The sequence below is a fragment of the Callorhinus ursinus genome, unplaced genomic scaffold, assembly GCF_003265705.2.
Source record: "Callorhinus ursinus isolate GAN/ISIS: 27379988/994484 unplaced genomic scaffold, GSC_fseal_2.0 scaffold169, whole genome shotgun sequence".
Taxonomy (NCBI): Eukaryota; Metazoa; Chordata; class Mammalia; order Carnivora; family Otariidae; genus Callorhinus; species Callorhinus ursinus.
In genome coordinates this window covers 105922-121206 of record NW_027397231.1, presented here as the reverse complement: position 1 = coordinate 121206, position 15285 = coordinate 105922, and the positions used below count along the sequence as shown (strand labels likewise).

Genomic DNA, 15285 nt, shown 5'->3' with positions numbered 1-15285 from the left:
CACATGCAGAAGAATGAAACTGGACCATTTCCTTACACCACACACAAGAATAGACTCCAAATGGTTGAAAGACCTAAACGTGAGACAGGAGTCCATCCAAATCCTAAAGGAGAACACAGGCAGCAACCTCTTCCACCTCAGCAGCTGCAACTTTTTCCTAGAAACATCGCCAAAGGCAAGGGAAGCAAGGGCAAAAATGAACTATTGGGATTTCATCAAGATAAAAAGCTTTTGCACAGCAAAAGAAACAGTCCACAAAACCAAGAGACAGCCGACAGAATGGGAGAAGATATTTGCAAATGACATATCAGATAAAGGGCTAGTATCCAAAATCTATAAAGAACTTATCAAACTCAACACCCGAAGAACAAATAATCCAATCAAGAAATGGGCAGAAGACATGAACAGACATTTTTCCAAAGAAGACATCTAAATGGCCAAGAGACACATGAAAAAGTGCTCAACATTGCTCGGCATCAGGGAAATCCAAACCAAAACCTCCATGAAATACCACCTCACACCAGTCAGAATGGCTAAAATTAACAAGTCAGGAAACGACAGATGTTGGCGGGGATGCGGAGAAAGGGGAACCCTCCTACACGGTTGGTGGGCATGCAAGTTGGTGCAACCGCTCTGTAAAACAGTATGGAGGTTCCTCAAACAGTTGAAAATAGAGCTACCATATGATCCAGCAATTGCACTACTGGGCATTTACCACAAAGATACAAATGTAGGGATCCGAAGGGGTACGTGCACCCTGATGTTTATAGCAGCAATGTCCACAATAGCCAAACTGTGGAAGGAGCCAAGATGTCCATTGGCAGATGAATGGATAAAGAAGAGGTGGTATATATACACAATGGAATATTATGCGGCCATCAAAAGGAATGAGATCTTGCCATTTTCAATGACGTGGATGGAACTGGAGGGTGTTATGGTGAGTGAAATAAGTCAGTCAGAAAAATACATGTATCATATGACTTCACTGATATGAGGAATTCTTCATCTCAGAAAACAAACTGATGGTGCTTGAGTGTTGGGGGGTTGGGAGGGATGGGGTGGCTGGGTGATAGACATTGGGGAGGGTATGTGCTATGGTGAGCACTGTGAGTTGTGTAAGACTGTTGAATCACAGATCTGTACCTCTGAAACAAATAATGCAATATATGTTAAGAAAAAAAAAAGAAGAAGAAGAAGATAGCAGGAGGGGAAGAATGAAGGGGAGCTAGTCAGAGGGGGAGACAAACCATTAGAGATGATGCACTCTGAAAAACAAACTGAGGGTTCTAGAGGGGAGGAGGGTGGGGGATGGGTTAGCCTGGTGATGGGTATTAAAGAGGGCACATTCTGCATGGAGCATTGGGTGTTATGCACAAACAATGAATCATGGAACACTACACCTAAAACTAATGATGTAATATATGGTGATTAACATAACAATAAAAAAATTTTAAAAATATTGCAAGGTGCATTGAGTTCTCTTAACACCTGAGTTAAGAGTGTAGTCTTAGAAATTTGTTTTAAAATTTGTAAAGTATAGAGGTTTTTTAAAATATTCATTGTTGTTATTGATTTTAACTTAAATTTTAGTCAGATATTTTGTCTAAATATTATAAAATTTTTATAATATGTTGTCTTCTTTTACCATCAATATGACTGAAATAAGAGCTAGGATCCCAGTTCTACTCACCTACATTTTAAACAATGGTCATAAAGTTATATTGCATATAAGAGAGCTATGAAGACCCTAGTTATTGCCCAACTATCTACTACCACTACCAAAAAGTAGGATGTCACTGAGCTGAACCTAGATATTATTGTCGAACCTCTCCTTCTAGACAGTCTTTGGTTATGATATCCTAGCATCCCTTGAGACTAAACCAATGAAGATGTATAAGAGAAAATAAGGTACCAAATTTCAAAAATATCCACCCAGTTATTAACACTATACATCACACTGGTGATCTAGATCTCTTACTTTTTAGGGTCATCAGAATTTCCTGTAGGCTTACAACGAATAAGGTTTGAGCCAATGGTAAACTAACCTCTTTCTATCTCATTCTGCTTCTTCAGGTGAATATACTTATGTAAATAGGTGCACTGTTATTTTAAGATTATTTTCCATTTATTTAATCAATTGATTTTGGCCATATATAGGGAGATAACATCATGATAGAAAAATCCGTACTTTTGCACACTTGTGTTCCAATACATGATAATGGCTTCCAGATGCAATGATTCTATAATCACTGGAGAAGAAATTCTTTGGAAAAACTCTGTGGGTTCTAACCTTTTTAGAGGCATGGGCTGGAGAACTACAGGTCTTCTATGTTATCCGTATTTACTATTATGCTCAGTAAGATAGTTGAATTGTGTCCATTTTTATTCTCTTATTTCAGGTAAGGTCAAAAATTGGCTATTGTCCACAGTTTGATGCTTTGCTGGATTACATGACTGCTCGGGAAATTTTGGTCATGTATGCCAGGTTGTGGGGTGTTCCTGAGACCCAGATTACACAATATGTGAATCAACTATTGCAATCACTAAATCTGGAACCCTATGCTGACAAGTTTATTTATACTTACAGGTGAGATATTATACTGGTGCTCTCATTGCGCTAATATTGATCAGTCTCTTGTGTTTCTGCTCTTTGGAATGGGTGCCTACTGTTTAACCAAAGTTCCACTGACAAACAGAGGCAACAACTATGAAGCAATCTCATGCCCTGCCAGTGTTTAGATGCCAGCAGTAAAGCAGACCTGGACAGTATCATATCTTCCCTTTGCAGAGATGGAACTCAAAATCTTGGTGTTATTAGAATTGTAGCCATTGAATTACAAAAGAGACTATTTTTCTACCTCTATAGTTCTGTGTCTCTCAGATAAAAAAAAAAGTAAGATTCTTTGTATTAGCCTGGCCACTATGTTGCTTATGTATCTAGGAATCCCAAGAAATCTCAAGAATAATATAAATTTCACTGATGACATGGCTAAAATTGATTTTGTAAACAAAAGTCACTTTTCTACATTTCAAATGAAAATGATTTGATTTATTGCAGGTGTTTTTGGGTCTGGTGCCTTGGTTGAGCTGCATGTAATCAGCATTTTTAGTACTTCTGCTTGTTCCCTGACTCAGCATTTTGGAAATACGCAAATTGTTTTCTGTAAAAGATGACATGTATTAAATAGATGTTTGATGTATTAAATTACTGTAATGTAATTTAATCTCTGCTTCTTCTTTCTTGACCATGAAGTGGAGGAAACAAACGTAGACTGAGTAATGCCATTGCCCTAATGGGAAAGCCCTCAGTCATCTTCCTGGATGAGCCATCAACTGGCATGGACCCAGGGGCCCGGCGCCTGCTTTGGAACACAGTAACAAGGGCACGTGAAAGTGGCAAAGTCATCATCATTACCTCTCACAGGTGTGGTTTATTGGGAGGCTTGATTAAGGGTTGGAAGTGTTTTCATGGCTATGGGAGAGCAGTATTTGGGGCTTGCAATATAGGACAGTAAACGAGCCTAAGTATGAGCTCCTCCTGAATCCTAGTGAAAGGAATGGCCAAGAATTCTCACTGAGAGGAGAGGGCAGAAAATTTATGATCTGTTCCATTTGAGAATTTGGTTCTCAACTACTTTGAACTTGAAAGTATCTCCACTTTCCATGATGTTGATGATGGGCAAATGCGACTTCCATTTTAAAGAGTTACAAAATACTAGAAAGTTGAACTACAGAATATCTTCCAAAGGAGGTCTTTTCAGCCTTACATCATTCTGGTGTCTTGTTTTGCTAGTATGGAGGAATGTGATGCCCTCTGTACCAGGCTGGCCATCATGGTGAAGGGAAAATTCATTTGCCTGGGCAGCCCTCAGCACCTCAAGAACAAGTTTGGCAATGTTTACATCCTGAAGGCTAAGTTCAAGATGGATACAGATGAGAAAGAATTAGAGAATTTTAAAAAATATATTGCAACGGTTTTCCCAGGTAAATTAGATTGGTTAGGCTAACTTCGTTAGAGATGTATTAAATCATATTAGTTGTTCTCACCACCCAGATAGCATGTGTCTCCAATAACTATTTCTTGTGAGGTATTGATATTTATTGATCTTCCATAATTGAGATCCTTTTTATTTTTTAAAAATTTTAAAATTATTTTTAGAGAGAGTGCAAAAGCCAGGGCAGGGAGGGATAGAGAGAGAGAGAGAGAATCTTAAGCAGGCCCTCACGCTGAGTGTGGAGCCCATTGTGGGGCTCGATCTCACAACCTGAGCCAAAATTATGAGTTGGATGCTTAACAAACTGAGCCATCCAGGTGCCCTTGGAGATCCTTTTTAATATTTGTTCTTATAAAATCCTTGTGCCTGGTTGTGTTAAGAAGTTTTCACAGAAAGAAATCCACAAACAAACAGAAATACAGTTGACCCTTGAACGACATGGAATTGAATGACATGGGTCAACTTATACATGGATTTTTTTTTTTTGGTAAGTACAGTACTGTAAATGAATTTTCTCTTCCTTATAATTTTCTTCATACCATTTTCTTTTCTCTAGCTTACTGTATTGTAATAATACAGCATATAATACATATAACATATATAATATATGTTAATCAGCTGTCAGTAAGACTTCTGGTCAACAGTAGGCTATCAGTAGTTAAGTTTGGAGGGAGTTGAAAGTTATATAGTACTCCCTGTATTGCTCAAAGATCAATAGTATTCACCAACCTTTTGTATATTAACTAGTAGGGCAGTTGTAGATTAGGACTATCTGTATGATTTATATATCTAAAGTCATATGTTTGAACATAATTCTCAATTATTTGCACATATAATCTGTATAAGTCTGCTAGGGCTACTATAATAAAATACCACAGACTAGGGGGCTTAAACAACAGATATTTATTTTCTCACAGTTCCTTGGCTAGAAGTCCAATATCAAGGTTTCAGCAGGTCTGGTTTCCCCTGAGGCCTCTCTCTTTGGCTTACTGATGGCTGCCTTCTTGCTGTGTCCTCACACAGCCTTAATTCTGTGTGCACATCCCTGGTGTCTCTTCCTCTTCTTATAAGGACACCAGTTGTAGTGGATTGAGGCCCCATCCTTACAACCTCATTTAACATTAATTACCTCCTTAAAGGCCCTTTGTCCAAACACAATCACATTTGGGATTAGGACTTTAACATATGAATTTGGGGGGATACAATTCAGTCCATAATATCATTCATCAAAACTTTAAAGGTTTTTTTTTTCCTTGCACTAATAATGTAACTCTGGTCTCTTTCTGTCAGAGCCAGGATATGGAATTGAGATTCAAATAAGAATCAGTAAGCTTTTCTCTCCTTTCAAAAGTAGCATGCTTCTACATGCTAAATTCAGTAAGCATCTCTCTGCCTATATGGTACAATACCAGAGAAAGCAACTATTTTTTTCTGTCCTTTACTTCTCTTTCCTAAATATAAAGCAGGGACATGTCAAGACTTAATAATTCTGATTTTTACCTTAGTTTCCACCCTGCTATGCTGAGCAAAATATCATAGAAGTCTATTTTGTATCAGGCAGGGGAGTCAGACTTCTAAACAATAGAAAATAGCATGATGGATTATGCAATAAGAATGGAGATCAGAAAGTAGAAAGAAATGGATTGTAGTGTACATGTGGAGAACATAGGTGTGGGAAATAGACTTTCTTTAGTGCATAGTCCATTAGGAAGTTCAATATTCACTTATGCATTCATTTGGCAAATATTTCTGAGTACTTGTATCAGAGTTCTAATTGATGTGGTCCCTAAATCACCACAAAGAAAAGCTGTGACTAGAAAAATCTCACTTTGTGCTACCCTAGCAACTTGCTCTACTTAAAGAAGGGACACTAAACACTGACCCAAAAGCTATCCCCAAGGATGTGGACACAAGAACTTTAATGGGAATGTGGGTTTGAGACACTTTTTCACCTGTCAGGTGGTTGTTGCCCCATTCTTCCTCACATTATTTTGAGCAAATAGCTATTCAAATATGACAGAACTGAAAAGGAACCGACATGGAACTCGTATGTAAATATTAGCCTTTAAAAAGATTAAATAAATATTACAAGCAAAGATAGCTAGAATGTCCACTTCTATAATGGGCTTACCAAAGGAATGATAAATATTTAGAATAAATGGTTGCATGAAAAGAAAATACTAAATCACAATAAGAAGGCTAAGAAATTAGATGACTAGACAACAAAAAGATATAGAAAGACAACTGACAGCATTTTTTAAAGTAAACAATTCAGTGGTGTCTGGGTGGTTCAGTCGATTAAGTGTCTGCTTTCATATGGTCATGATCTCAGGGTCCTGGGATGGAGCCACACATCGGGCTCCCTGTTCAGTGGGGAGTCTGCTTCTCCCTCTCCCTCTACCCCTCCCCCCGCTTTGCACCTCTCTCTCGCTCTCTCTTTTTCAAATAAATAAATAAATAAAATCTTTAAAAAAATAAAGTAAGCCCTTCAAAAAATAATTAAGTACCAGGAACAAATAGACAGTATAGGAATTATAAGGGAAATGGAGATTGGATTGGAGAAAAAGAGGAAAACATTAAACAAAAAGATAAACAATCATTTGAGAGAAAGTAAGAAAGAAGGAAGGGAATGTTAATACAACACAATCATAAAAATAGTCTACAAAGAAAAAATGTCACAGAATGGAATAAATACTAAATACTATCAAGAAAATTTCCTAAAATAAAAGAAAACAAAACCTAACTGAAAAGGCAAATGACACCTCCCCAAAAAACTGACCTCAAATCATTAATGCCAATGAATATTCTAATATAACTATTGCACTTTAATAATAAAGCAAGGGTGAAACTTTGGCTTTGCAGACAAAAAGACATATCTAAAGGAAATAAAATCAGATTGAGCACATGCAGATCAACTAAGAAATGGTTGGAGAAGCTTCTGCATAAGAACTAATGGACATTGAATAAATGTAACTGTAGAACTAGGGCTAAATGCAGGGTATTTGTGTGATAAAATATCACATACTTGGTATATATTTTAGACATACATGTATAATACAATTATCAAAAACAGGGAAAGAAGGCAAAGAATATATGGAAAGTTAAATATGATTATTGACTATATATTACGTATTAGCTGTTAATGATAGAACATTGCTTTAAATTGCATGTCGGTAGAGGGAACTAAGAGATTACTAGCACAGAGAATGCTGTTCATAAATGGAACCAAAAGAGTATCTCAAAAAGATGGGATTATGGACATTAGTATAAAGATATTAATATGAAGTTGTTCATTAGAACAAAAATACAAACCTTTGTATATTACAAATATAACAGGAAGTAGAAACAACCACCATACTGGGAGTGTTTGTGCATGCGTGTGTGTGTGTGTGTGTGTGTGTGTGTTCATTTATGTGTGTACATAGATCTATGCATTTCCATTTCCATGTACATATAGAACAAGATAGGGGAACTGCTACAGAACATATTGGTACTATCAATCAATCAATAAATTAAAAGGCTTAGCTCCAACTAAATGAAAAAGTATTTTTTCAGATTGACTAACAAGCAAATTCCAACTCTCTGCTGTATATAAAAAAACATTACAAATGCAAACTGAATAAGAGAGATTAAAAACAAAAATATGGTCTTCATGATTTTATGCTAGCTCCAATATTCAACTTTTAGCAAAATATTAAAATTTTAGCAAAATCTTCTTACTATATGGTGGCCATCAATGCCTGCCTTATATAAGCAAATACTTTCTTCCTGTTTCTCCCTGCAGGTGCCTGTCTCTCCCCACATACCATGTTAGTTGTTTGTCCAGTGTTTGCCTAATCACAGAACTGATGAGTTAAAGAAAAGACATGAATTTGCAATGTATCCACCCTTTTCTTTTTTGAAGTGTGGGAGTGACCCTCTTTCCCACTTTCCACACCTCTGAGGTGAAACCAAAGTTGGTACAACAAATTATAAAAAGAGCAATGGCCCAAAAATTCCATCTTCAGGTATACCTTAGATACTTGCATCTACCTGTCCTATGAGATAAGTAAAATAATATTTGAATCAGTGATAGTCACAATATTCAGACACTAGAAGCACCCTATAATCTATCAGCATGGAAAATAAATTATGAAATAATCATATACCAGATTACTGTACAGAAAGGAAAAAAATGAGTGAATTATAACTATATGAAACAACACGAATGAAACATACTATTGAGTGATGTCATCAAGATGATAACATAGGTCATTCCTGACTTCAGTCCCAGTCACAAGAACAACAACTAGCAATTATCCATAGATGAGACACCATTGTGAAAACCCCAGAACATGAGAGTGAGGCTAAAGCAGCCTCCTGGACAACAGAGACTGAGAAGGATCACATTAGAAGGGTAAGAGGAGCAGCTACATACCAACTGCATCACCCTTTTCCCCAGGCTGGCACATTGAGAATGCCCTCCTAAGCCAATGGTTTCTCCAATGGGAAAAAGAGAGCCAAAGGTGAACATCAGGTTCTCCAGTATTGCTGGACACTTTCTGGGAGACCCACTTGGGTCTCACCTTACGGGGATCACTGAGGAGCTTTACCACCGGGGATCACATAGGAACAGAGAAGGTGGGTAGTACTTAAAGCAACCAGCAGTCAGATCATGGCAGATCACATTCCTGCTTGTACTGGCATTGGAGCAGAGATCCCAGTCAGTGGCTCTGCCCATCTGCAGAGCTGAGCTGGTACTATGACTGGCCTGGGAGCCGGAGGGTACTTCTGCCTAATTTGGGTCCCTAGCCAACAAGGTGTGCCAGGTGTGGAGCCCATTCTACAGCTGCACTGCCCAGAGAAGCAAATGCAAAGTCCTGACCAACTGCTGAGTATAGCCTACAATCCTGCCCAACAAGGAAGTCTGGCCAGAGAAATCAGAAAGCCAAGGAGCCCATCCTACAGCTGCACTTTCATCACTGTCTTGTCAGAGATTCTAGCCAATAGCTCTGCCCAGCTGCACAGCAGAGCCGTTGACCCCATCTGACCAGTGAACTCAGTGGGCAGTCTGCCTTATTTGGGTTCCCTGCCAACAAGTTGTACCAGCCGTGGAGCTTGTTCTATAGCCCTACCTGGAGAGAGAAGCAAATTCGCAGCCACACTCAACTGCTGAGTATAGCCTATGACCCACCTGATCAGGAAGCCTGATCAGTGAGTCCAGGAAGCTATGGAATTCATTGTACAGTCAGCTTGGACTGGGAACCAAACCAACAATCCTGTCCTCCTGTTAAGTATAGTCTCTGGCCCCACATAACCAGGAAGCATGCAGAGTGATCTTGGACAGCCTAGGCACCTAGCCTATGGTACTGCTCACCAGCAGATCCTAGACTGTGACCTTGCCCAGTCGCTGAACAAAGCCTATGGAGTCGCCCAGGCAAGAAGCCCAGGCAGTGGACCCCACATAATCATGGAGCATAGCCCATGGCCCCATCTGAACACAGAACCCAGACAGTGACCCTGCCCAACTGTGGAGCACAGTCTCTAGCTCCATGTAACTATGGGAGACAGCTGGAGGCCCTCCTAAGAAGTAGCCCAGCCTGTGACTTTACCCAACAATGAAACACAGCCAGCAGCTTACTAGATTGTAAAGGCCAGCCAGCAGTCCTGCCCAGGTTTGGGACACAGTCATAGCCCCTGCATAATTTTAGAGCACAACCTAGGCCTTATCTGACTCTTAGCCTTGCCTGTGGCTCCACTAGGACACAGAGACCAGATGGTAGCACCATCCAGTTGGAGAGCACAGCCTGAGGCCTCCCCCAAACAAAAGCAATGGTTCTTAGTCCCTAGCCCTACCCAATTGTGGAGTCCAAACCCCTACTGGCACCACCCTGGTAAGGAACACAGCCTGTACCTCATCTGGCCAGAAGTGATTAAAGAATCCAGATAAGGGCACCACTAGACTGTGGAACACAGCCTGTAGCCCTGCTTGAATGCAGAGTTCAGTTGGTAGGATAATCAAACCATAGAACACATAGCAACCCCTCTTCCCCCCCACCTCAGAGCACAAGCATTGGACCCACCCAAACCAAGACCCTGATAACAAGCATTGCCTACGCATGGAAGCTACCACAACAATAGTCCAGTACCTCTAGCTGATGGGTGAAGATCTGTCCCTGCTGAAGTGAACCTATAAAGTCTAGGAGACTCAAATGTGCAGGTACAAAGACAAGGAATCAAGGACCACAGACTCTGCCTCCACCTTTATTGTGAATGTGATCAATACAACAAGGGAAGAAGAAAAACAAGAAGGAATGTAAAGCTGTAATAATCAGGACAGTGGTCTAGGGAGTTTTGTGTGAATAGAACAAGCTGTGCTCATGATGGGCATGCAGATGGAGAGCGTGGAGTGGGTGACCTCCTAAGATAAATGTTTCTCCTAAGTCGAGCATTTACTCCCTGGATGAGTGCATTGAGCTGCAACAAGAATCTGTTTTCAGCCCAGATATCTTAAAGGGGCCCAATTTTCCAGACACTCCTTCTTTGCTTTTCAACTAGTCTCATCCAGGGAGGCATGTGTTTATTAAATCTCTAGCCAGGCACTATGAATTCCCACAATCTTCAGGCACAATGTGAAAGTAGTGTGTACAAAGGGCTCAGTGAGTACCTATGCCTGTTTGCTCTTTGCTCCCAGGGCTTTTGGGTGGGAGGGCACTTTTGGACCCTGATTCTGACACCAGACCTGTTAAAAGATAAACTGGTGCATATTACAATTTTCAAGAGTTTATTAACACATATATCAAATCTAATTGGGCAGCACCACACCAACAGTGATGAGGACTCCACAAACAGGAGCTAAGGGAGAGGCTTATATAGAAAAGACATGTGGGTAAGCAAGGGCATATTTGGTTTGCTATAGCTTAAGCAGTTGTCTAATTTGCAAAAACCTAGTTGGCTATTTGTAGTTCTCTGTTCTTGAGTTTCATTTTCTCAGATTCAAGTGCATTTTACTCTGGTTTAGGTTTTGCTTTACTTATAGGCTACCAAGGTATTAGACCCGCTTCATTCTTTTTTTTTTTTTAGATTTTATTTATTTATTTGAGAGAGAGAGAGAGACAGAGATAGTGAGAGAGAGCACAAGTGGGGAGGAGAGGGAGAAGCAGGCTCCCCACAGAGCAAGGAGCCCGATGTGGGACTCGATCCCAGGACTCTGGGATCATGACCTGAGCTGAAGGCAGATGCTTAACTGACTGAGCCACCCAGGCGCCCGGACCCACTTCATTCTCATGACTTCTTTGATTACTTTAACATATATTTTAAAACAATTTTAACCCCAATTAATTTAATTAGTAATAATTTTCAAATATGCAATGATAAGTAGAAACACATCTATCTGTTCTGGATTTGAAATGGATACCCCCCCTTCCCTCTCATTCCACCAGTGGATTCTTATTCACCTGTAAAAGAAATAAGAACACAGCCTGACTTTGGGGATTTATATTTGTGATTTCCTCTTTCACAGGGCATGTGAAGAATAGTAAGCCTTGCCGAGCTCTACTCCCCAGCAAACACACTGTACATGCATACACAACCAGAATGAAAATCCTGCCAGTTCATATTCTCAAAACTTGGTTTGTAGTAACAATAGCATTTTAGAAGTCTCAGGTTTTTTACATTGTGCATATAAGCTAACAATTTTTTTGTGACTAAAGCCTGCTGAAAGAATTAACCATGTCACATATACTAAAGAGGTAGGCTTTTAGATGATGTCCCTCTTTTATTTGCCACATTTATTCATCCCTTTATTGTGTATAATTAAGCTGATGTAGCAATATTTTGGAACTTTAAAATGAAATCTGTAAGATTATTCATCTATCTTTCCTTTCCTAGGTAGTGAATTAAAACATGAGAATCAAGGGATCCTTAACTACTACATTCCCAGCAAGGACAATGGCTGGGGAAAGGTAATTGTAGCAACCATGCTCTTCTAATGTTACATGTTAAGAAAGCACTAATGATGGGGAAGTGTTTGGGACTGTCCCGTGGAATGGGAGCCTAATGTTATAGAAGGAGCAGAGACTTTAGGTTACTTTTCAATAGTTCCTAGAGTTTAATTGCTTCAGAATTCCATCTCTAAATCTCATGTTTTGGTCCCCCTCAAGAAAATGGGGACAGAGAACTGCTTCCTCGTGGATTCTCAATGATCTATTCTGTCATTTTCTCATCTCCCCCATCTGTGCTTTTTGTCATCAAACAATAACTTGGTAGGAGTTGGAGGAAGTGGTAGAGAGGCTCATCTGGGTTGGGCGCCGGAAGTGATGGCTGCAATGGTAACTGCACTTTTTTTTTATTGTTGTCATTGCTAAAGGTATTTGGTATTTTGGAGGAAGCTAAAGAGCAATTGAATTTAGAAGACTATTCCATCAGTCAGATAACGCTGGAACAAGTCTTCCTGACCTTTGCTACCCCAGAGAACACAGAAGGGGACTGAAAAAAAAAAAAAAGGTGCAATGAGATTCACTTCTAACTACTGACACTATGTCTTCCTTAGTACTCTCTACTATACCTGGATACACAGAGGGGCATTTCTGTGTGTGTATATCTTGATATATATATATATATGTATGTATTTATGTAATAAAGAGTCCCCCAAAGGAGACCATATGTCAGTTCTTTGTAGATTTACATGGATGGCTTGTGCAAATCTAAAATTCCTGTTTTCTATGCTAGAAACATGTAAGTGCAGCATTTATCAGGGTGGGGACAAAGACTTATTCCTGAGTACTGTGAATGAACAGAAACATCCAGAAATGATGGGGCTGTCAGATGGGACAGCCTGAAGACCAAAAGCTTTATGTTTTAGCAACTAAATTATATGTAAGAAGATCATAAAGCCTGGGGGGAAAAATCATCTTTCCCATGAATATGCATGTGCACACACCCACACCAATTTTATAACAAAAGAGTCAAATTAAAATCAATGTCAAAGTTTATGGGGATAAGTTGGACTATTTCCAAAATTCAAAACAAGATTCTACATTTGTCTACATTTATAAAAGAACTTTTGCTCCAAGAATATTTAGAGTCCAAGAAAGGAAGCAAAAACATTCTTTAAAATTAGTGTGTTTACTTTTCTACTATTGCCCAATTCTCTGATTAAAACAAAGGAGAAAAAAGGTATAGAGGGAGACAGTTCTTCTGACTCTTGTTTGGGCCCATGGAGTCCCCCATAAAAAAACATGAGAAATCTAATCACCTCCCTAGATTCATGGGCAGATAAGCAGACAAGGAGGATGATCCTCCTGAAATTACAAGATGGAAAGAGTCACTGAAGCTGTTCTATTTTGGGGTGGTTTGGGGGTGATGGTTTTTATATCAATTGGATATTGTAATAAAATGATATCCAGAAACTATTGTTTTATTGTTTTTAGCTGTAATATAACTTTCTGTGGGTTCCAACCAATATTACCCATAGATCTCTGCCATGTGATTTCAGTAACTGCAAAATTTGTTTCCCAGGCTGGCCATCTCTAAAAAAGGAGAGAAATTTCATTTTATTAATTTAAATTTATTTTATTATTTTATTTAGTTGCATCTCATCACCACTTGGCTTTATTACTAATCCTAAAAAAATTCCTTTAGTCAGGTAGTCTTTTTCACTGGCCCTCCCTATTTCTCAACCCACCTCTTATCTTCTCACAAGAAACAACAACAAAGGGTACATTCCTCTACTAAGCACTTTACTGCATTGCATCATTTAATCCTACTACAAACCTCTAGGCTAGGTAGTGCTGCTATTATCCTCATTGCACTTGGAGGCTCAGAGGGGTAAAGGGATTTACCCAGGGTCACCCAGCAAGCAAGCAGGAACATCTGTCAATATCCCCATTAGGAGCCAGGAAACCACACAGCAATTTGAACAGGAAAAGTTAAAAGAATTATTAACTATAACAGGGGGTTAGCCATAAAAAAGTACAGAGAATGCTCAAGAATACACTATGGCTGAGAGAAATTATCCAAGGAAGAAACAAACTTGGAAGAGGACTCCTCCCCAAGGCTGGGATTCAGATCATCTTGGAGAAGGTGAAGTTGGTGGGAAGTTCCTTGGCCTTGGGTCAAGGCTGTTCAACACCTGCTGAGCAAGCAGGAAATGCCCTATAGGGTACAGGCTGCTGACGCTGGCCAACAAGGAACTGGCTGGATCTAGCAAGCAGGAAACTTTTCTGTGATTGTTGGCAGGCTGGTGCTAGGAAGGGGCACCTGCGAGAGTTACTGAGCATCCACGGTTAATGAGCGTGGGGGTGTAGGGTGAATGCCGCGAAATGTCCTCCACACCTGCTGCTGGCAGCAGCAAGGTGATAGGAAGAAAAATCAAGAGAAAACACCCGAACCTGGACCAGCAGCCCTTGGTCCTGCAGGGTCCATCCAGCACGCTTTCCTGACAAAGCTTAACCTAACAGTTCAAGAGCCCAGCTCCATTTAGCCCTGAGAGGCCCGAACCCGATACCTGGTCCAGTAGGGAAGAGATTTGCCCTCTGACAGAATCCAGAACCTGGGCTTCCAACCATTAAGCTACACTGGAGGTGCGTATTGGCTGGGGCGGGGGTCCGCCAAGAGAAGCGACCATCAGTGAATTGCAGCAGCATGAGAGAGGTCCGGGGGTGAGGCCCACTGAGTGGCTGGCGGGTCAGGGCAGCGCGTGCAGAGGACGCAGTGGGGGTCTCCACGCGCTGAGCGCCCACGGGCAGAGGCGGCGCATGCCACCGGGACGAGGCGCGTGGACGGCGCGCCCTAGGCCGGGTCGCCACGCGTCTGGGGCTTTGAGTGGCCCCCGGAGCAGGGTTGCGGGCCCCTGTGCCTGCGCCTCTGCAAGTTATCTGTTGACCCCCACAGACCGTGGAGGGCGGCGGCCACTGAATCTCCTCCCACTTCCTGCCACCAGCTACTGGCCCGCTGAGGGTGACCATGACACATGAGGGAGAGGGGAGCCAGCGACAGATGGAGGATGGTCGGGTCGTCCAGTGGGGTGCAGAGGCAAAGAGCCTGGGAGCAAGCGAACGGGCCCGAGGTAGGGCCCTCAGGGTGGTGGGGCCCCGGGGCAGTACGCGAGGGAAGAGTTTAGTGAGGCCTCACGCTCTGAGGTGTCCCGGGGAGGGTCCAGTGCGCCCGCGGTTGGGGGGGGGACCGCGGATAGTGACGCGGGGGGGATAGTGAGATGCGTGCTGGGAAGGTGGTGAAGCCTGAGCGCGCGAGGGCTGCGGGGAGCGAGGGGCGGGGTGGGGCCTGGGCGCGTGTGCGCATGCGCGAGGAA

The 15285-nt window shown here is 41.2% G+C and overlaps 1 protein-coding gene across 1 annotated transcript; it reads left to right on the top strand.

Moving 5' to 3' along the window:
- Positions 1-2399: 2399 nt before the first annotated feature.
- LOC112817009 (phospholipid-transporting ATPase ABCA3-like) lies at positions 2400-12638 on the top strand (the record flags this gene model as incomplete). The annotated part of the gene is made up of 5 exons (XM_025863865.2): positions 2400-2587; positions 3254-3424; positions 3794-3984; positions 11865-11938; positions 12343-12638. Coding segments are annotated over 5 exons (747 nt in total), but the record flags the coding sequence as incomplete, so codon positions are not given.
- Between the last annotated feature and the right edge of the window lie 2647 nt (positions 12639-15285).